The sequence below is a fragment of the Copadichromis virginalis genome, linkage group LG16 (assembly GCF_057382275.1).
Source record: "Copadichromis virginalis isolate Kocher_CV1m ecotype Utaka linkage group LG16, C_Virginalis_male_GT1.1, whole genome shotgun sequence".
Lineage (NCBI taxonomy): Eukaryota > Metazoa > Chordata > Actinopteri > Cichliformes > Cichlidae > Copadichromis > Copadichromis virginalis.
In genome coordinates this window covers 38,771,736-38,794,119 of record NC_140633.1, presented here as the reverse complement: position 1 = coordinate 38,794,119, position 22,384 = coordinate 38,771,736, and the positions used below count along the sequence as shown (strand labels likewise).

Here is a 22,384-nt window from a genome sequence, read left to right as displayed (position 1 = left end):
GCCACCAACGCGCTTAAGAAGTACGACTCCGACCGGGCAGGCGCGCCCCGCACAGCAAAACGAACGCCGCGTTTAGCGCCCAGAGCCGACGTACACTTGCTCCAGCAGACACTTGTGGATCCGAGGACGTCTGAATGATGGGCTACTTACAAAAACCTCCTCGCGGGAATTCACGGTGAAAGGACGCCCGCCTGCATCGCAGTCGGCTAAACAGAAGCCTCGGACATTTCCGCACTTTGTGACTTCTGGTTTTCTAATCTTCCTTTTCCTTGTTTTATTCCGCCTCGGTGCCTCTGCGGGATAATTTTCTCTCCCAGGTCCCAACAAAAAGTAGGAGGCAAGCGCTCCTCAGGAAGTGACGTCACGACAAATCCCGAAGAAAGGGACTCGATTAGCATTTTTAAAGCGACACACCTTTTCTTTTTTTAAACTTTTCTACTCACTTGGAACGAACGAACAAACAAAAAAAGTCATTAAGCGGTCATTTTCTTTGCAATTTATATTTACTTTATTTCAGTTTCTACTTCATTTATTTATGAGAGAAGAGAAAGGGGCTGCTGAGCTGGTACACGTAAAATCAAATATGTGTAAACGTGTAACTCGCAACAGCTTGCATGCTTTTGGAAAGCTGCAGCGCTTAAGGATTTAACCACTCATTTAATTTTTCTGAACTCGAATTATAAAGTATGGCCACTGTTTAACAGCAGCACCCCCTACTGGTTGCTGTAGGAACTGCTGGTTCATTTAAGGGAATTGGTGTGCCCAAACATTACTACTATATCTAGACAGAAAGTAATGAACGCTGTGGAAAAACGGGAAATGACCTTTTTAAGAAAAAGAAAACTATCACGAGAAATTACTCTGGAAGTAAATAGGTTTAACTTTCTTGGCCCCTAGACCTAAAGAGGCACTTGGAAAGCAAACATCTCCTCTGAGAAACTGATGCCGTTTCATTTGAAATTAGAGTTTTGTTTCCTGCACATATGAATACAGCTGTGCCTTTAAATTTAGCCCATCTTTGAGGTTTTGTGGCCAGGTACACAGGCAGACTTCTGTCAAAAGGCCTTTAAAATGCTAAAACAATGCCTTATCCTGATTCATTTCTATATTATTGTGATTAAGATCTGAAAAGATTCAGCTGTCTTCAGATTTTTGCACATTAATGTTCAAAGTTTTACAGCTTTGCCACTCAAATCCGATTCCCCTGCACATTAAAAATGGGTGAATATCACTAAACTAAGTGCATATGCACCATGTGTGCCTTTGAAATTGTGCACATGCACTGCTGCACTGCATCCTAATGCAGCACACTGACCACATGTTTGCATCTGGAACCCAAACAGATTTTTATACCCCAGAAAACTGTGAGTGACAGAAGTGGATTGGTGGCAGCGAGAGTGAAAGAGAAAGCAGCGAGATCGGCAGTGATGCAGGCGAGGAGGCAAAGATGAAGATGCTAAGACCTTCTGTTGGATAAGAAATGAGTACAGATGGTCAGGGCACGTGCAGAGGAGGGACAGTGGATATGTTGGACAAAGGATGATGAAGATGGAGCTGCCAGGCAGGAGGAAGAGAGAAAGACCTCAGAGAAGATTTGTGGATGTAGTGAAAGAGGACATGCAGAGGGTTGGTGTGACAGAGGAGGATGCTGGGATAGGAGGAGATGGAGGCAGGTGCTATACCCCAGAAAGTCTATCTATATTAACACTGTGTGCATTTGGGGTCCAACATCATTTTCTCCAGCTACAACTAACAGCATCAGCACTGTGTCTCCCTTGTGTGACTGATGGCTTCACTCTACGCTTAAAACGGCACCAAATAATTCTAGTCGAGATCTTCAGCCTCCAGTCGCTCTAACGTTGCCCAACCTCACTTTTACAGTGTGGAAAAGCAAGGTGATCCGAAGCCACGTCTCCATGCTTTGACAGACAAGCTTTAATTGTTCATAATCAAGCTTATAGACATGTCCAAAGCACTGTAAAAACCAAGATACCAGAGAGGAACAAGCAACTGAGGACAAAGGATTTTATGACACAGGTAGAAGTTAACCAAGGGTATAATACGGTAAAACATTTCTCATGACGTTGTGGTTCATTATATATAACACTCGCTGTTATAGATTACCTTTCAAATAAAATGAGAAAGAAAAAAAAAGTTGGAAAGGGCATTGTTGAAATACACACCATTTGTGTCACATTTGAATCATCCAAAGGAGAGAAAAAAATAAAAATAGAAACAAAATCTTTCTGCTCACAAATGATTTTCCCTTTTATTTTAAAGTTTTTTTTTCATATACAACATTATATTTACATGTTCTAGTACTATTTACACAAAATTAGCAAGTGGCACTGTGTAGTTAGTTCTTTTTTATTCTTGATCCCTACAGGTGTCTTATTTTCAAACAAAATTTAAAAAAGATAAATTAAAAAGAAGAACATCTGAACAATGCTTTATGCCTCATCTTTCTCTCTCAGTAGGACTACCCGCCAATCAGCCTTCTACAAAGTGCTGTCTCTTCTTCGTTATCTTTACAAAAATACACCCCGAGCCCTCCCCGCGCCCCTCCACACTACTTCAGCTCAGTAACCTTGGATACACAGACAGTACCGATTACGTGTCAACAAAAACACGTCGAACACAGACGGCTCGAATCCTCCGTCATCGACCTCTCACCGCACGTTTTCTCGTCTCATGACGAGTTTTTTGTATTTTTTTTTGGTGGCACTTTTAATTCTGCTGCCAAAAACAAAAGCTTCACTTCTTCCAGAGTGCACACTCACAGATGTGGGCCTGCGGCGCGTTTGTCAATAAAAGCAAAAGTTAAAAAAAATCGCCGGCCCTCCCATGACTAGCCTCAGTTTGTCCTTCTGTGGAAAACAGGCTGTTTGATACTGTACCCACGGTATTCTGCACGGATGTGTCACTCGCCTCCAGGCCGTGCAGAGAGTGGGATCCATGTATAATGATCCAAAAAGAGAGGCAGCTGGGGAAAACAATGAGGAGAGAACTGTGGATGTTGCGTGGGCTCTGCAGAAATGACTGAAGTGTGTTAGGCCAATTTTGGGAGAGGGATGCAACACGGGAGAGATTAAGGAGGAGGAGGGAAGAAAGAAAAGAGTGAAGAGGAAAGCAGTTTCCAGGCTCTTCTTAATCCCACCTCTACAAGGATGATTCAGCTGTTTGAAAAGGAGGCATGAGCACAAAGTGAATTGTTTCACAGGCGAAGATTCAACCAGTTTCTTTTTTAAACCACACTTCAGGAAGGCTCCCTTTCTATTTCTTATTTTGTTTCTTTTGTCTTGTTTTTTCCAGAAACTTGAGATCAGGTTCGAGCAGGTCTGCGGCTTCACGGCTCAACCTTTCATTCCAGTTTACAGGCAAGCAGGCTGAGAGCAGACAGCTGCCAAAGTACATGTTAGAGATGGCTGAGGAACAGAGAGGGAGAGGTAACGGAGGACGAAAACCGAAAACACACATTCGTATTTTTCTCACACACACACACACACACACACACACAGCGGTATTTGTTTCCAGCAGAATCCGCTGCGAGAGCCGAGATGAAACTCATCGCCACACTCGAGCGCAGCAGCATCACCGGGTTTTACAAATAAAACCGACTACCTGGGTTCTGTGAAATGAAAATACGAAAATTGTTTAGTCTCACTTATAATCTAAACATGTCTTACAAAGATGAGGTATCGTTTAGGGAAAAGAGAACCAACAAAAAGGGAAATATCGGCTGAATGTTGTGTTTGTGCTGCTTCTGTAAACAACTCTCACGCACAGGCTGCTGTCAGACCTCTCACAGCGAGTTTTTCTCAGGTTAACGCTGAATCGCGTGACTGCTCAGAGTAACCACACTTCCACCTGGACTGTCAGCATGTACCCGGGTTTGCTCCGGTCTGGGCTGAAAAAACAAAAAGACTAAACGCGGGGAGATCGATGGAGGGAGCGATTAAAGTTTGCTACTATTGTGCAAACGCTGTGGGGGTGAAAAACAATACTGATTGCACAAAACTTGTAGCAGCTTTCACCCACAGATGTCTGACCCTCTACCTGTTCCTTTAAACATTAAAGACCTGTGCAAAGAAAGCAAGAACTATCTGAGTTGCATAAAGAAGACCAGTATTTCCAGCCTGAGGAAGCAAGGTCAACATATCCAGGCTTTCTTTCTCCAGGATCTCTGCTTCAGGCGCACATAAAGCATACAGACATATAGTCTGACTCTTCTTTTGCAAAATGAAATGGACCAATTAACTCAAATGACTATATTTGATTAAGAATTTGATGTGGCCAGAGATTAGAGGTGTGAAACGTGAGAGGATACTGCAGGAGACGTGGGAATCACTTTCATTTCGTGGCCAATCGAACATTCCTGAAGAATTTTCTAATCGTCTTCACTTCCCGCAGTGTAATTAAAAAAAACCTTAATCACCAAATGAACACATTCAAATTCATTGCAGCAGAGTTTATGTTGCTGTAGCTTCACATCTGTAACTGGGCTCTACAGGTTGCATATATAAAACATGAATGGCGTTTTCAGGTAGACAGTGAGGAAAATGTGGCGCTTCCTGATGATTTTAAGCCAAAACACTGACATGACCTGCTCGGACCGGGTTCAGCAGAAGGTACCGCCCGGCGGGATCCAGCTCGGTTAAAAGAAACCATCTTTGCCACGATGAAGACTTCAGGCTCCACATTAATCCTAATCCACGGTGCGCCCCTCTGGTCGGAGGGACGCTGTCCGGCTCGAGGACACCGCGGTTTTTAGCGAGAAGCGAATCGATGCAGGAGCGTGAAAGTGAGCGAAAGCGGACGGGAGCTGTGGTGACGAGGATCAAAAACCCCGCCAAACAACGTCCACGTGTGCGTCTGTGGGCTCAAACACACCGCTCACAGAAGGATCGAGTACCAAACTCCCCCCAGCGCCGAACGAGAGGCGAGACGAGAAAGATCAAAGCAAGTACAATAAATTAAATCACTGTTGTTGTTTTTGCCCCCCAAACCACAAAAATCAAAAGAAATAATGAAGTAGTTCGAAGAAGAGGAATCACACTACTTTACTACCTAAGATTTAATCAGGAAAGCATGAAGCTCTAGACTTGTACAAACAAAACATACAGCGTTTTTTTGTTCAGTGGACAGGGTTTGACACAAACTAAAACACAATAAATACTCTGAGGAACAAAAGATAAGGTTTTTCTCTTTATCTGCTAAAAGGACACTAAAAAAAAAAAAAGGCAGGTCCGTCTGGCAGACTCACTCCGAAGGGGACAGGGCAACCCTTTGGGATTTAAAAAAACTAAAATAATAAGAGAGAGAGCGGAGGGGAGGCTTTCCATCCACAGTGGCCGCCCTTCCCCTTCGTACTTATGGCACTACAGCAACTCCCCATCCACGTTTTATCATCTCGTTCATTCTTTGATTCTTCTTTTCGTTACCCTGAACATTAACTCCCCCTAAAGGTACCTGTTCGACACAGCTGGGTTTTTTAACTCATCACGTCCAAAGGTTTTCATGTCAGTTTGTCTGTTCGTTTCATTTTTTGTCAGCTTAAAGTGCAACAGTGCTTTTGTTCTCTCGTCCGGCCTCCTCCCGGTGAGCCCCGCCCACCCACGTCACGGGTTAGCGGGATCGGGGTTCGCGCTGGTCTCGCTCGTCACGCTGGTGGCACTGGCGACGCTCGGCTCCTCCACTTCCTCCTCCTCCTCTTCTTCTTCTTCCTCCCCCTCTTCTGTCACTTCTCCCACATCCAGCACCTCGACTTCGTCGTCATCCTCTCCGTCCAGCTCTTCTTCCAGCATCTCCACCTTGGCCGCCTCCCCTTTCTCTGCCGTCGCCGCCTCGTCTCGCTCCTCTCCCGCTTTCTGCTGCTCTTTCCGCTCCTCCTTCTCGTCAGCCGCCTTCTCTCTCTGCTGGTAGAGGGCCGTCTTCAGCGGCTTGAACAGGTCTTCCTCGTAGACCTTGAGGATGGCCTCGCACACGAAGCGGTACTGGCTCTGAAAAGAAAAGCGGAGGCAGAGTTTAAGCTTTTAAAGTTTACAGCGTCGGAGAGCAAGCGGACGGTGCTGCGTACGCACAGGTGTCTGTATCATCATGGCCCGCTGATCTCTCATGGTCTTGACAATTTCTAGAGGATACACCGGCTGACCGCACTCCATCAGACACAGCGCCGTCTCCATGGTGATCAGAACGCCCGTCCGACCAATCCCAGCGCTGGAAAAAAATCAAGAAAGATCATTTGATTGTTAATAACACACACTAATTATTTAACGAAGTAACAAAAATCTCTGTAAGGAGCAAATAAGCTAAATTCCAACAATTCTGAGACTTTATGGATATCATTTGTGCGCTATATTGTCACGGTACTGCCCACGCTGTGAAGGAGGCGGGACTTAAGGTATAACAAATTGCCCTGAAGGAAGTAATGAGGAGCAGGTGAGAGGTGTTCAAACATTTGAGACCTGGGAAAGGAGAGAAATCATTTTCTGGTAACGGAAACTGGAACTTTTCTTGGAAGTAAACCTGTTTGGAAGAGTCACTCGTTTCACTACATCCATCGTTTCCAGCTCAGACAGGTTAACTTTTATCCTGTAATCTTTGGCTCGCCATGGTCACATGGTTCACACAGAATGGCCGTACCTGCAGTGCACCACCATTGGCTGGTCCTGTCCAGCCCGTTTGGTCCGTACGAGAGCCACAAAGTCCAGGAAATCAGTGGAGTCGTCGGGAACGCCGTGGTCGGGCCAAGCCACGTACTGAATCTGAGTGATTTCCCTCTTTTGCTCGCTCTGAACACACACACACACACACACACACGCACGCACGCACGCGCACACACGCACGCACACACACACACACACACGCACACACACACGCACACACACACACAGAAAATAAAGATCATCAGTGGACGAGCAGTGCTGGATTCTGGAGATGCAGATACAGTAAAGATGTTTGAGATGTGCACACGCTGATGAGTAATGGGATCAGAATTCCTGACAGGCAGTGAAAATTGTGCCGTGGGCCCGCTCTGCAAACTCAGACCTACGGTGTAACGTCAGTCTGATCCACAGAGCTTCAGCCTTTCGACCTACAGGACCCGAGGCTACCCTCCCAACACCAGACGCCACCGGACACTCCCAAGGTCCTGCATCCAGGATTCTCCGGCTGGCTGGAGCAACGGTGTAAATACAACACGTTTAAAAGGGGAAGTTAGACACGGCTCGACTCCGCAGCAGTGACGCTGCTCTGCTGCATGTGCTGCAGACCGCGAGCGTTACAGACGACATCAGATCTGCTCTGCTGAACAAACACCGATGATACAGTCGTCTGATTACCCCGGGGCTCATTTTTCTGCAACGTCTTTACACCAATACATCAACAGCCAGCCGATACTAGCCCGACTACAAATGCTCCTTTATGTTTTTATGTAATCTTTTACACAAAGACTTCTTCTTCATGATGGAGGGCACTGAAGACCAACTGAGGGTATTCACCCTGACCTCAGTGAAGACCTAAAGCTCACAAAGAATTCCTCACTTTCAAATGTCAACCACACTCACGCCAAAACAAGGAATTGTATTTTATGTGGGAGACCGCTAAGCATGTTTCACTGAGCTCTGCATCCTGGGGGTACACAACACAGAACCCTGTTTGTGTAATTATGTTATGAAACGGGTAGAGCGAAGAAGTAACAGCAGTTTAATTCTTTTTACTCTGCTGGACACATTTGGTAAATCACATCTTATGAAAACATTTTTTAGTGTCTCTATTAGACACTGAATAAACACAAGAGATCTTCTCTCTTTTATCGATTCATCAGGGACAAGAAAAATACAAAAAAAGGTCCAACCATGATGGAAAAATCGAAGTTGGTAGGATTTAAACCCCACGGGATCACCGTGACACACAAACACACACCCTGCAGAAGAAACCAAGCACTGACCACCGTTTCTTGTGCGAATCAGAGCCGCTGTGTTCCTCTTTAATACTGCCTCGCCGTATCGCCATGGTAACACATCTATCTCCATAGCAACAATCACAGGCAGAGGAGAATGCTAATTGGCTCCTCTTATAGCCGTATACTTTAAAGGTCACGCTGCGCGGACCGCACGCAGGAAAGCGATCGGGAAAAACAGACAGCTGATCCGGCACGAAAGCTCGCCGTTTGGACGCTACGTTTACACATCACACATGTTACACGCAGCAAACAAACAAAAGCCTTCGGTTTACTTATTCATACCAACTTTATATATCAACTCCCCGAACAGTGCCCATTTAACAGGAGACAATACAGCAGCATGTGGTTTACTAAAGGATCCATCATCCTTTTTTTACCGTTTCCATGGCGAATGCTCATATTAAACAATCGGTGAGGTCACACAAATAATGCCTGTGAGCCAAAAGTTTCATTTCTTGCAGGTTTTTCTGTTCTTGGGTCTGTATGACGTCACCGAGAGTGGACGTCCAGGCGCCCACCTCCCATGTGTGTGTGTCGCTGCACTTAAAAAGCCTGGGCTCATGCTTCACTCTGCATCTCTGGCACATTCAGAGGCACCTCCTTCAAAAAGAGGCACACGAACAGCTGGGTCAGCTGATTTGTAGCACTGAATACCCCAAACTGGCCTCCCCCTCCTCTTCCTCACAGGGAGATCAAGGCGGGATCTGCTGTGCTCATTTCCAGAAAGATATCTGTTTACTTGGAGTCAGAGGAGCTTTGGAGAAATCCGTTGGTTCGTGTTCCTCATTCTTTTCAAACCATCCTCCTTAAGATTAAAAGATAAGAACAGAGGGGTAGGTGGAGCCAGAGCGGGGTGTGGATGACCATATTAAGAATATCTATGCTCTCTGACATCATCAGAGTGATGAAAACAAACCCACAAACCTGCCAGAGGCGAGGCTGCCGGACACTGGCGCCACCGGGCCCTCTGACCAGCACCAGCAGACACAGGTGAAGTGTCTCGCCCAAGGACACAACGACCGAGACTTATTTGTTCTAGTATTCGTTTTATTTGTTTTTTGAAATGACCATAAAAAATATAATAAATGAAAGTATCAAACAAAGAATCTAGTTAAAGGGGGTGGTTCTGTTTTGCTCTCAGGCCGCCGTGGCTCGTTCTGGCGCCCGTGCTGTACTCTGGCTGTGTGTGGTTTAAAAGCATGAAAGAACTAAAAGTGCGCCGCAGCACGCCGAAGGCTTCGACGCCACGATCGAACCGAACTTACGTCCCCGTTCTTCAAACCATCCTCATCCCACTCTCTGTTCCTCTGCTCTCCGTCTTTCTCCTTTTCTGCAATGTGGCCGACTGGAGTGTTTGGGTTGTCGTGGCAACCAGATCCCAATATGTGGCCCGCGTGCTGCAGCGGGAGCCAGAAAAAGAACAGCCCACACTGGTCACTATGGCAACACACCTCCTCGGGGTCCTTCGACAGCTCATCCTTCCTGAGACGCGGTTCCCTCTCTGAGATTGGACCCGGAGTCTTCCTCTGGGGCGCCCTCGCCCGCCCGGGTCATCGGCTTTACTTTCTGATGTGATCTGGCTGTGTGTGTGTGTGTGTGTGTGTGTGTGTGTGTGTGTGTGTGTGTGTGTGTGTGTGTGTGTGTGTGAGTTTACCGGTGTGTGTGTGAGGGTCATCTCCCGGACCAGGAAGGCAGAGTTGCCCTCTTCATTGTGGCACGTGATTTTAAAGTCTCCGTATGTGGCGCTGTTGTCAGGGTTGGGCCAGTACTGGTGACACTTCACCTGTAAACACATCAAACACCTTATGACTCTCAGCATCTACCCATCGCGTCCTCGCCGTTACATTTCAAACCATTAAACATGTCCAGTTTCTCCAATTTCTCATCCCTGGATGTAAACTGTAGATCGAGTCCAGAGATTTTTTATCTGCACCGTGTCTGGAAGCTTCGTTGTTACGTAATGTTGTGTTAAGGATTACTTCTTTCCAAAACTAACAACGGCTTGAGCTGCAGAGAAGTCTGCAGCGTGTGAGACTTTGCAGACTTTTGTAAATAATTAAATATACTGAGGCATTACGACGCAGCTCGACCAGACGCCTCAGCGTCGTAACCTGTGCCGCTTACCGGCGAAACGTTAAATTCAAACGGCTCTTTCTAACAGTACATTTTCAGTTTCCTGCCCTCGTCCTTGAAGAGATCTTTTACATACCCGCCCCCTCTCGACCTGGGTGGTCAGCATGACCACCATGGATGAGCCCTGCTCCCACGTCATCTGCCAGAAGTCGGGGCAGGTGTTGGGCAGCGGGCCCTGGCACGCGATGTAGCGGTTTATCAGGCTGGACGCAGGAATCTCCATCTACACAGGACGACACACACACACACACACACACACATCAGAGGTTCAGGTTAAAGAAGCAGAGACTGCATTAGATTTGCATCTTACTCCAACTTATTTTGTTGTTTTTTTGGATCAGCGCTTGTCCCAATACAACATGTCATTAACTACACTTTCTAGCTAACAGAGAATAAATGAATGGTCATTTTCCATGAGCGTCCCAACTCTATCAAATCAAATAACAGTCAAATTATCCCAGGTCTTTATCAGATTACCTACAGCCCCTGAATTAATAATGACACTGATGAGAAGCTGGATTTGTTCATGCTGATTAGACGGCGAGGAAGCAGGGCCTGTGTCCTTCACGCTGAACAACTACCGATCACAGAGTGAACAAGGCTTTAAAATGCCGCCCTTCACACTGAAACACTGTTTGCAAAGGTTGTCGTGTTTGCTGCAGGGAACAAACCTCCAGTAGGTCTGAGAAGGCATGACATGAACAGACAGAGCCACCCACAGGAAGGAGATTCAATTCATTAAAATATTACGCTCTTATATTAAATTCTTACCAAGAAGCACCTGTTCTCTGTTTGTAACCCTCTTCTACACGCAAGCTGCCGTTAGCTTTGAAAAATAAAGGCCTGGCGGGCCGATACCACAGCCTGCCATGTGGCAGAGCCAGCCCAAGAAGTCTGCGCTCCAGTTTCAGTTACTTAGCATAACTACCAGATGATGGGTGCAGCTTTCCAGGATTCACTGACAAACTAGCACTCAAGCCCCTCGTCCAAATATGGCCACAAGGACCCAAACTCACGGCTCCGAAACTGGAGCAGCGTGTGATATGATAGTCCTGTTCAAATGCACCGGCTGCGATTCAGCATCAGTGTAACAGAGCATCACGCAAGCAAAACTGCAGACATTAAAGATAACTCACATTGATGTAATTTGCATTGATGTAATCATCTGTGCTTTTCAGAATGACGCGGGTGGCATCATCTGTCGGGAGAGACGAACAAGAGAAGGGGGTCAGATTAGGCAAAGAAAAACAGCAACAAGTCCAAACTGTGTCTTTAATGCATGTTTGCATTTAAGGAGGATTTTATCCTTTGTTCTCGGGTCGTTACTTTGTTACTTCTGTTAAAAGTTGTTGGAAAAAGTCAGAAAATAGAAGTCGAGGGGAAATGATGAGAAAAAGGAGAAAGTTAGCGAGCATAGCGCTGTGGGGTCACGTACAGGGAGAGATGTCTCTGTAGCGATTTTTGGAAACGTTCTGAGGTAATTTGGCACACAGCATCGTCATCCCCGGCCTCTTCCTGTACAGTTGCTGCAAGACAAGGAACACAAATATCAGCATTTGTCTTTGTTTTGTGCGTTTTTATGTATTATAAATTTTAAAAGCGCATAAATCAGGAACGTGGAGGAAAGAATTAATCAACAAAATATTTTAAAATAAATGACAAACCACCGACTCGAGCCTGCAGTTTCACGTGTGCGTGAGCGTGTGAACTTTTTTCGTGTCCTTCTTACATCAAACTGTGCCAGTATGGCTCCGCCGCCCAGGCCTTCCTTCAGTGCGACCATAGAGTCTCTCAAAGCATGCTGGTCTAGCTGGGCCGGGTCCTGAGGGGATTTCTCAGGGATGTACTGAAAATCTGGCTCTGGATCCACCTTCTCCTCCACCACGTCATAGATGGCTGAGCAGGAGAGGAGAGGAAAACAAACTGTGACAGGAATCTATGAGCTTTTCCATCTGACACATATACAGATCACCGCTGCTAAGATTAAACAAAGTTCACAATAATGAGCTCAGCTTACATCCCTGTAAGGCAAAGGCTCTAATCTTGGATCCGCATGGAAGTGGTTGTGTCGAGCATGCGGCTCAAACCACGAGCTGCTCAAATCTGTCCTTTGCAGGAAGCAGCCAATCAGGAATGAGGAAGAGGAGTCCAAACAGCTCGTTTAAGACAGTAGATAAAGGACTTACAGAGGACACGTTAACGCTCAACTGTAAGTCGTGCAAAGCTACACTAGTAGAGCCCAAGAATAAAAACATGGAGTTAAACAACAAACTTTTAAATACAACAAAACTCGAGCACAAAGAGAACACGTGTCCTCTGTGTGTAAATACTTACAGTCCAACATTTCAACAGCAAAACTGAATAACGTAAAGACTTCGATGGACTCTATCTGCTTTGATCTGTTTCTGACCCACACACCAAACAGTTTCTCTGTTTCATCATCTTTAAGAGCACTTCTCCCCGCTTCGCTGATTAAAGGAGACGCTTCAGCACGAGTCTTCTATGTGGTGAACACACATACGGCCGAGACGTACGGATACCACCACGTGCGGCTTCGCAGATCTCGTTTCCACCAGTTTCTGACCACATTTCATTTTCAGGAGTGTGCTGCACCATGTGTTAATACGTTAAACTCAGCCTGTAAAACACTTCATTCGAATGTTTACGGTCCTTAAATTAAAACCGGCCGCACCGCACAAACTGCAAGTCTCATCAGGAGCAAATATTCAAACCCAGGAAGTGGCAGAAGAAGCTCACTAGCATACAAAGACACTCTGAAGGTTAAAGCCTGAAGAAAATATATGAGCTACTCACATACCTACAGTACTAGTGTTCGAGAGTACTTACAGTTTATACGTGTACAAATATCCTCTAAAAATCTGATCTTTCATTACTTTCTGTAAAGGCCTAAGTACCAGAAGTTTGCCTGTCGGTGTAAACGATCAGACATGACATCATGACCACCTGCCTGATATTGTGCTGGTTCCCATTTTGCTGTGGTAACCGCACCAAGATGTTAGCAACAGATACCTGTGAGGCCTGTGAGCTGTGAGGTGGGATTCATCAGACCAGGACACCTCCTTGCATTGCTCTGTGGTTCATTTCTGACGCTCACATGTCCGTTGCTGGCGTTTCCGGTGGTGAACAGGGGTCAGCATGGGCACCCCGACTGGTCTGGAGCTCAGCACACAGCAAACTCTGATGCTCGGTGTATTCTAACACCTTTCTATCAGAACCAGCATCACTTTTTCTGCTGTTTGATCGAACCACACGGGTCAGCCTTTGCTCATCCGTGACCGTTGGCCACTCATGACCCTGTCGCTGATGCACACTGACCCCTGGGGGACACCCTGGGAATACCCCACAGGAGCTGAGGTTCTGGAGATGCTCTGACCCAGTTTGGCCTTTTGTCAAATCCTTACACTCGACCATTTTTCCTCCTAACATCAACTTTGAGGACAAAATATTCACTTCCTCCCTGATATATCCCGCCCACTAGCAGATGGCATGATGAAGAGATAGGTGTTATTCACCTCAGCTGTCAGCGGTCAGGATGTTACACCTGATCAGTGTTTAATGCACTGGGCACTCTAACAACCACTCACCATTAGGTCTGACCAATAGGATGAGCTCCCCGGAGTGGTTCTCACAACTGGCCTTGATGAACATGACTACCTGGTCATGGGTGTGGTCAGAGATGTCCCGCCCATTAATCAGGACTACCTGGTCGCCCTCGTTAAGGCGAGGCACACAGAGGTCAGCCTGAAGAGGAGAAAGAGAAGAAAAAAATAAGATAGCTGAAGTTTTGTGTTTCTGGACGTTTTATACTAAAGTCAGCATCAATCTGACTCCACCACGGAGACCTCAGAGAGTTTGGCGGCTGAAGACGTGTTTTTATGAGTGAGAGGAAAAAATGTGCAACTCACTAGAGTGTAAAGACAAATGAGGTTCTTGTTGACTTACTGAGGTTCCCGGAGCCACTCTAGACACAATGATGGGCATTTTCTGGTCAGCTCCACCCTGCAGACACACACACACACGTTAACAGCGTCTTACACAAACGTCCTTTTTATATTTAGGGTCGAGTTAACATTTGGGAAAGCAGTGCGGATGTGTCCGCGTGCTTACAGATGACGTGCCCACGGGCAAAGGTTTACACCAGGCATAGAAATAAGCTAGAAAAACACAAGTCAGACTGAGCGGCTGCAGGAGAGATAAAAGGTGGCGAGGGGAGTTTTCACTCCCGTCTCCTCAGCTCTCACCTTGACATTGAAGCCGAAGCGTCCGTGTTCATCCGGTCTCATCTTGATCAGGACCAAGTTATCGTGAGGGACTACTCCGTTCAGCTGGAAGAACACAAGTCATCACGTCAACATCACGGATCAGCACATTGTCAAACAACAGCTCCGAGCGCTCAGACTTTAACAGCGGCCGATCCTGTAAGCTTAATAGATTCATTCTCTTTCCTGTTACACGAGTACAACTGCAAATACATTACAATACAGACGGCTATAAATGCACCACAGTACACCAGAATAAAGTGGTTCACTTCAGCCCAACTTTTCTTGCATTTTTAGCACAAACGTCACTTTTTAAAAAATGTAACCAGTAAATTCAAGTCTGAAACACATAAAAAGAATGAAACAGAATGAGAAACTTCAACAGGTGTCATAATATTTGCAGGTATATGTCACCGTTTCCAAATCATTTAAAACCACCTCTAAGGTTTAGTCCCTTTTACACATACGTCCAAGCAGAGCGTGCCGCCTTCTTTCATCCTCATTTTGCCAGATTTAGAGACTCATAGAAGAAATAAGTCTTGGGACCAAAGACAGCAACGACCCCGCCTTTTTAATATGATGCCGGTAGATGCTTAACAGCCAAAACAATGAGCTAAAAGACTCTAAACAGCTTAGAAAGATTATATAAAAACGGCACAAATATAAAATACTCGGGGATTTCTCTTCATCTATTCAGATATTCAAACATCTAGAATCAGACGACTTCTGAAGCTAACACAGTTTCCATTTACTTGTACAGAAACTGTTGCAGTTTTTTTTTATGACGCCCTCGTACTGACCGTGGTCTTGTCGGCATTGACGGGAACGTCATACATCTCATTGAGGTGATTGTCCAGCAGGCTTTGCTGGGAGTGGGCCTGGATGATCTGGCTCAGGGTCTTCCTGCTCAGCTGCTTGGGCGGGAGAGCTGGAGGCTGGCCATCCACCCCATCTGGAGACCTGAGGGAGGCAAACGGCGGGAGGAAGAAGAAGAAAGCAGCAATAAAGCAAAAATGAAGGCGAGATGACAGCGAGAAACACGTTTCAAAGTCCTTTGTGTCGCCATTTGTTACGATACCGTTAGTAACACAGGATTTGTGAAGCTGCTGTGAGCGCTCGAGGACGGACAGCAAAGCCGCAAACATGCATTCATGATAACTACACAACAATGGTCTTCCTCTTTGTTAAAGAGGTGGAGTGAAGACAAATGGAGAAAAGCAGGCGAGGAGACCGCGAGAGACAGGGAGGCTTAATAGCACTGTGTTAGTCACAATGCATTAACCTCGATAAAAGGGCTGCTGGAGGAAGGAAAACATCCCCCCTCCATCATCCCGACAATAAAGAAGCAGTCGGCGTGTACGGCGAATCAGCAGCCAGGTGAGGCTTTCAGCATCATCAGGGCTCGGTCTCTGCTGCGTAAAAGCATTTCAGTGCATGTCTGCATCCACGCGTGTGCACTGCTGCGTACGGGCGCTCCTCGGGGGCAGAAGCACAAGTCAAAGAGCATTGCCTTTGTTTTGGCTTCTGCTACCACTGTCACTTTGTCTCTTAAACACACGAATGCAAACTAACATTTATTATGGGTCAAAACCAGGTCAGGCTTTCAGAGAGAGAGAGGGCAGCGCGCAGCAGGCCTGAGCCGAGGCTGCACATCATCCTGCATTATGCATCTGCTCGGCGCGACAGCCACAACCTTAGGCCAGCCCCGGGATGAGGACACGGCTAAGCCCTGCTTTTTAGCTTTCCTTCTATCAAATACTTCCATACTGGATCTATGTTTATCGCTCGATAAATTTTTGAAAGCACGGTGTAAGAGTGAACCAAATGAGTGTGCAGTGACAGAAAAATCATATGCGGGTACACGAGAGGGCTAAAAGGAGCTGCAATAAAGAAAAATGTTGCTTTAGAAACCACAAAAAGACAAATTTAAGACCTGTTTCAGTGCACACCCAGTTTTTATTTTCCAACTAAATAATTCACCAAAGCCTGCCTTTGCTTTGAATTCAGAGAAAAGAGTTTGATTACAGCACAGAAAATAATTTATTATGACAACTTTCATTTAGATGCACCAGCACATAATTTGGGTGCACGCGAAAACAACGCCACGCCTTCTGGCACTGCAGCGAGAAGTCTGCGTGTGCAGCGCCGCGCTGTTGTAAAGAGGATGACCCAATCGACGTTTAATCCGACAATAACAAACGAAAGAAAATCCACCGTGTCATAAACTCCCAGCTCCGGCCAAAGGCATAATCACGCCAGGCTTTTTCCCTGACGCTGTCAAGGAAATAAAGACACTGCAATTAAAAATAAGGATCCCTCCAGTGTACTGTGGTTAGCTAAACAGATCATTTTCAACTTCACGCCACTAGAAAACAGAACATTGGGGCTTTTTTTAAAGGGCGTGGTGACAAAAAGCAGAATCTCCTTTTAGTTTAACTGGAGGAAAATCTCCAACGCGTAATGCCGAGGAGTGATCCACCTGAAAACACGCAAGCAATGCTGCAAATATTCACTCGAAAAGGCAGAATTTATTTGATAAATTATATCAAAGCCAAACCACAGCGGTTCCAACCAGCGGCTGATATCAAAAAGTGATTCATGGTTGAGGTTCATAACCACTGAAGCTGAAAGACGTACTTAAAAACATTTCTTCTAATGGTTAGCGTCCCAATTCTCTTCTGCACAGTTGCAGAAAACATTCACAGCAAAAGGAACGTGGCTAATACTAAGTATAGCGCTGTGATTAAAACTGATAGATGTGCTTCTGAACAACTGTAGCTGAAAATAGAACAAATTTTAAAACAACGCTAACGCTTTGTAATAATTCGACCTTCAACTGAGCGTGCAATGTCACAGCAATTTTTGAAATGATATTTACCTACATGGACTCAAAGCTGGGTAGACTAACACTAACAATCCAGGCTGTTACAGGAAACAAAGGAATTGTACTGGAAGCTCATTTAAGTAGAACCTCGTGTATGTTACATTGTAACTAAATTTAAATAATGCATTCAAATAATTCCAAATACTTCACAGGCAGCATTATAAAGTGTAATCAAAATAATTCACCAGGTTTAATATTATCAGTGAATTCATAGCTTTTATATATTCTCTAAACCGTGATGTGTTTTGCTTTTAACCTGAACAGGTAACATGGATCATGAATGTCTCTTACTCACGGACCTGAGGTGCTTTGACACTAAATGTGAAGACTTGTTTTCATCAGGAAAGACTAAAGTCTGAAGGGTTAAACATGCAAACTCCAAAATAAAGCATCTGAGGTTCACCTCATAAAATGCTGTTTTGGCCTGTTTTTATTTCCACTACCACGATGGACGAAGCACACAATAACAGAGAGGGAGGAAGGGAGAGCAGGTGATTATGTCATGTTCTGGCTCCGTAACAGAGCGATGAGCCACTGACTTGGCGTGTTCGTCTGCGTGTGCAGCTTTGTAGGCAGAGGAACTACCACTTAAATGTTACTTAACCATCCTGACGTCCAACTGAGACATCCATCTCTCCTACCAGCTCGATGCAAGATTTCAGACGCCGAAGCAGCCGTGTGGAACTTTATTAAACGACTCGACGAATATTTCACAGTGTGAGAGCATTTTAAGGAGATCCAGAAAGCACAGATACACACGCACACAGACACACACGCGCGTGCTAATTCCTAGTTCAGCCCTGTTGCACAAGCGCTCCGCCCTGCTATGCGCTATAAACACATTTTACGGGCTGTTTTTCAAAGGGTTCATCTTTCCACTGGGGCCAGCTAAGTGACACTGGGAGGGTGTGAACTGTCGGGAGAAGCCACAGACACCGACAGGCAGACTAAAAACAAAAGCTGTCAACTCAGCAGTACTCTCAGACTAAATCTGATGAGTAAAATGTAAATTAAAGGGTGTCTGTGTTCGGGGGACGCTCTATTTACGAAGCAGTCAAATTATGATCCAACCACCGCTCTGCCACCGAGTCCAAAGCTGATGTTTGCTGCCCAAATACAAAGAGCTTGAAGAAACGTGAGTGGGACGTGCGTTAAAGGAGAAGGAGACGACTTACGGTGTGGAGTCCAGGCTGATGCTGTTAGCCTGCGTGGACGACGCCGACTTGTGATTGGAGGAGAAGACGGGCAGGCTGGGTGAAGCGTGGATCACGTGATCCACCAGGTGGCCGACCGACGACGGCCGTAGTCGCGTGCCTTCTTGGACAAACAGCGAGTTCCTGACAAACAAACAGACGCAGACACACAGTGTTCAAGGGCAGCGATGGAAACGTGACCCCAAACGCATCATTCGTTTATTTACCAGCAAGACGTTCAGATTTAAAGCTCGTGATCTTTACAATTTAACTCTTTTTACATTCGCGTCTGGATTTATGTCAGCTGTAAGGCTGCAAGGAGGCATTGCTTATTAAAACATCCAGATTTGACACTTTAATGACGCTCTGCCTTCATCTGATTCATAACAGATGCTGAACAACTGGAAGATTATTCACCTGCTCTCTGTCATCTTTAAGCCTGCCTTACGATTTCTCCTCATGTAAGGCTGAAAGCCATAAATGGCCATTATGGTCGAGGAGATCCCAGCAGTGCTGCTCAGACTGAAGCCGATGTTTCTCTGGCTGAATACCGAGTTAACAAACGTTGTGGTAAAAGAGGCGGAGCCACTCAGAACCAGCAACGACTCTTGAAAAACTCGTTATCACCCACCAATTAATTCTTGACAAGTTCAATAAAAACACAAACAGGTGTCCAAAAGGAGAGAAAGAAAGCAGAAGTTGGACCAGAGCCTGGTCTGTTCTCTCCACAGTGAAGCAGACTTTTACCTGCAGAAATACAGCAGTTTTATTTACTTTATAAGCTTCTCGTTAATCTATAATAACAGAGCACAAGCTGACCTGAAAATAAACACAGCCTCAGCCCTGTGAGAGAGGAGTGGACGGGAAATATCCGATATATCCTGACGAAGGAGAAACTCCTCATCAGTGAACGTGCACTTTAACATTTAGTTTTCTTTACAGGTGAAACTACGCAGTGATCTTGAATATTGTTTAGGGAAAGGGTGGGGGAGCTGCAGGTTTTAGATGTGCTGGGATGAACACACCAGACTATTTTCTTTTCCCACATCGGCACAATCTGACATGGACTTTGCACCAGCAGCTGGCAGGTGAACATTTGGGCTATCACATCTCTGCTGTCTGAATCCCAGATAAGTCCAGGTCTGCGGGACATAGGTGAAGAGTTACGGAGACAGCTGAACTGTACTCAGAACTCACTGATTGGGCGTGCCGGGCGGGGAGCGAGTGGGCAGGCTCTGGGTCTCCAATCTCTCGTCCGATAGGCTGTTCCTGCTGACCGACTCCCAGTCGGTTCCACTCACCAACTTCCTGGCCAGCGGCTTGCTGGGTGACCTGCTCAGACAGACGCACTAACTCAGCGTTGCACAAAATCAACATGAATCATCAGCTGACCATCAAGAACCCGAGAATTACCTGGCAAACACTCTGTCCTTGATGCCTTTCTCCTTCCCGTACTGCACAGACTGCACCTCCGTCCGCCCGCTGAAGACGACAAAAACAACTCTTAAGTTTAGGACAGTTTCAAAAAGCAGCTATCGAAGGTTTTCTGTGACAAATGTGATAAATCCATAAATGCATATCGATTTTATTTAACACAACAAGACCGTGCTGCCTTATTCTAATAACGAGAGGCACTTCAGTGAATTAGCTCCTCCGATCTTTAAGAAATCTAAACACCATGAGCTGCCTGCCAACCAGTAACAAGCACAGCATATTTCATCTTCTGAAACAAAGTTAATAAGATTTTTAACAGCACAAATTCACAATTCAGGTCTGTGCTTATTGAAAAGTCAGTCAATATCTCAACCACTCGCACTCAGCGGAGCCAAACATCAGACGAGCCTAGCTCACGTTGCATCACTGCTGCTCAATAATGCATCACAAGACCTCCAGCTCTCAGTTCAGCTCTCGCTCACATTTCATAGAAAAAGGAAACGAAAAACATGGCGCCAGTGAAGTGAAACAAAGTTGACACAGTGCAATGTCATAAAGCAGCGAGGAGAAAACCTCATTTTATTTTATGTTTCCAACTTGAAGTAAAAAACAAAAAACTATCAAACCAAACGGGAAGGAATGCTCTGTCTGAAAGGAGGAGGGCGGTGGCAGCGTGACGGAAAATGAAATGAAATGCACGGCTGGCTCTCACGTGGACACAAACACTTCCCGCAAAACTTGAAAGACAACGGTCGGAAGGCCAAACACGAATTCGGTTACTTTGTTTCAGGCAAACCATGAATAATTAAGCTGTGCTTTTCAGGGGCAAGGTAGTGCGAGAAGGTTCAAAGGCAAACGGCGGCCACTTTCAGCCTCGCAAACTGACGCGAAGGAGGAGGGCCAGACAAAGCATCCACCCACATATCTGTGTGTGTGCTGGACATGTGAGACCCTGGATGCTCAGAGGCTCTCCGGTGCTTCTCTGACAGCTCGTGTTTGTGGCCTGCGGTTCTCACCAGTATCTGAACTTGGAGCCCAGGGTGAAGTAGTAGGCGAAGAAGTTCTTCTGCGGCGGGATGGGCCGCTCCAGCCTGAAGAAGGTGTGGTGCTCCACGCAGGCTTTCCACAGGTTCTTACAGGCCCGGTAGTTGACCATGTTGAAGCCGAGCAGCGTCTCACGAGACTCGGTCTGTGTGCAGCGAGGAGAGGACGGGGTTAGTTCGTGACCTGCTCCGATCATCCATAACTGTTAGCTACAGTAACAAACTGTTGCACATGTTTGCCGCCCTGCTATTACTTTTTATTCTCTACTTTGAGCGATTTCAGACAGGTTCTTTTCTCCTGAATCACAAAGGGCCTTCAGGGGGTGATAACTGTGCAAGAAAGAAACATCGTGTGGCTCAGAGAGCAGCAAAAATCCAGGAAAAGCCCCGTCACACTTCATTACTTTGAGATAAGCTTGTCTTTAGTACTCTGAGTCTATTTCAAACATTTAGCTTGTTAACACTTTTGGTCCGGAGCCAAAAAACAGAAATAAATAAACAAGAAGCGCTCAGAGAGCACAAACTCCACCAAGGCAGCTTTTAAGAAAACTGTTTTTATTTTCTAGGCAAGGCAAGGCAAATTTATTTGTATAGCACAATTCAACAACAAGGTGATTCAAAGTGCTTTACAGAGACATTAGAAACAAAAACAAATAAAAAGCATGATTTAAAATTGATTAAAACAAGCAAACAAACTAACTAACTAAACACACACATTTCACACCTGTTCGCGCGATCTGAACCCTTATCGTAAGGGGAGCTACCAGTCCTTCTGTGGACGAGCTACTTTCTATTTTAAATTCCCTGAATTTAAAATACTCTCTAGACCCAGTCTAGACCCAGTCTATATTTAGTTTTCTTTTTAAACGTAAAAGTGCGAGCTTTTGTTATCTGCACTGCTGAGTATAATTATTATTGATGTGGATATAGTGCATTCATTAAAAATACAAACATACTAAACTAACATTACTATGACTTTCAAAGTCAGATCAACCAGACTGAACTTGTTGGAGAGGTCAGAGGTCAAATCTGACCTGATATGTGATCATGTCCTTATGTTGAGAATCCACAGCTCGCGTGTTAGAACCACGGTTTCTAAGCTCGAAGGCTTTTTGTCCATCTTCCAATAATAACTCATGAAGCTGATCTTGAAGACCTTGGTGGGTGGAAGGCAAATTTAAACGGCTCGTTAAGATGAGCCCACTCGACACCCCTACAAGATTTATTAGAATTAAGTTTTTAAACTATTGTGTTTACAGACAGAATAATGCACACACAACCAACACCAGAAACATGAGCTTAACTTCAGACGGGCCATGAAACCAAGCTGTTTAGCAACTCACCTACACCCGAGCTCCACCTTCTACCTGACTCAGTGTCTCTGACCTGCGCTGGTCTCATGCTGGCAAATACAAATACTCGTCCTGTGTGCGCTCTCACATGATCAACACTCA

At 45.6% G+C, this 22,384-nt stretch overlaps 2 protein-coding genes across 3 annotated transcripts in view; both read right to left on the bottom strand.

The window, feature by feature from the left end:
- Positions 1-357, bottom strand: part of epb41l5 (erythrocyte membrane protein band 4.1 like 5) — a 35,998-nt gene extending 35,641 nt beyond the window's left edge. For both annotated transcript variants that reach the window (XM_085434738.1, XM_085434740.1), the window contains exon 1: positions 151-357. The gene's annotated coding sequence lies outside the window, so the exon portion shown is untranslated. The remainder of the gene's footprint in view (positions 1-150) is intronic.
- Positions 358-1,913: 1,556 nt separating this feature from the next.
- ptpn4a (protein tyrosine phosphatase non-receptor type 4a) overlaps positions 1,914-22,384 on the bottom strand; it is a 70,167-nt gene continuing 49,696 nt past the window's right edge. The window contains exons 12-27 of the mRNA XM_085434737.1: positions 20,904-21,076; positions 19,867-19,935; positions 19,651-19,785; positions 18,436-18,597; positions 15,177-15,336; positions 14,359-14,442; positions 14,060-14,116; positions 13,702-13,858; positions 11,826-11,992; positions 11,532-11,622; positions 11,233-11,294; positions 10,173-10,319; positions 9,618-9,746; positions 6,643-6,791; positions 6,081-6,216; positions 1,914-5,999 (exon numbers count right to left, since the gene is read on the bottom strand). Coding sequence (XP_085290863.1) covers positions 5,619-5,999; positions 6,081-6,216; positions 6,643-6,791; positions 9,618-9,746; positions 10,173-10,319; positions 11,233-11,294; positions 11,532-11,622; positions 11,826-11,992; positions 13,702-13,858; positions 14,060-14,116; positions 14,359-14,442; positions 15,177-15,336; positions 18,436-18,597; positions 19,651-19,785; positions 19,867-19,935; positions 20,904-21,076 — 2,259 coding nt within the window. The 3' untranslated portion in view covers positions 1,914-5,618. The remainder of the gene's footprint in view (positions 6,000-6,080; positions 6,217-6,642; positions 6,792-9,617; positions 9,747-10,172; positions 10,320-11,232; positions 11,295-11,531; positions 11,623-11,825; positions 11,993-13,701; positions 13,859-14,059; positions 14,117-14,358; positions 14,443-15,176; positions 15,337-18,435; positions 18,598-19,650; positions 19,786-19,866; positions 19,936-20,903; positions 21,077-22,384) is intronic.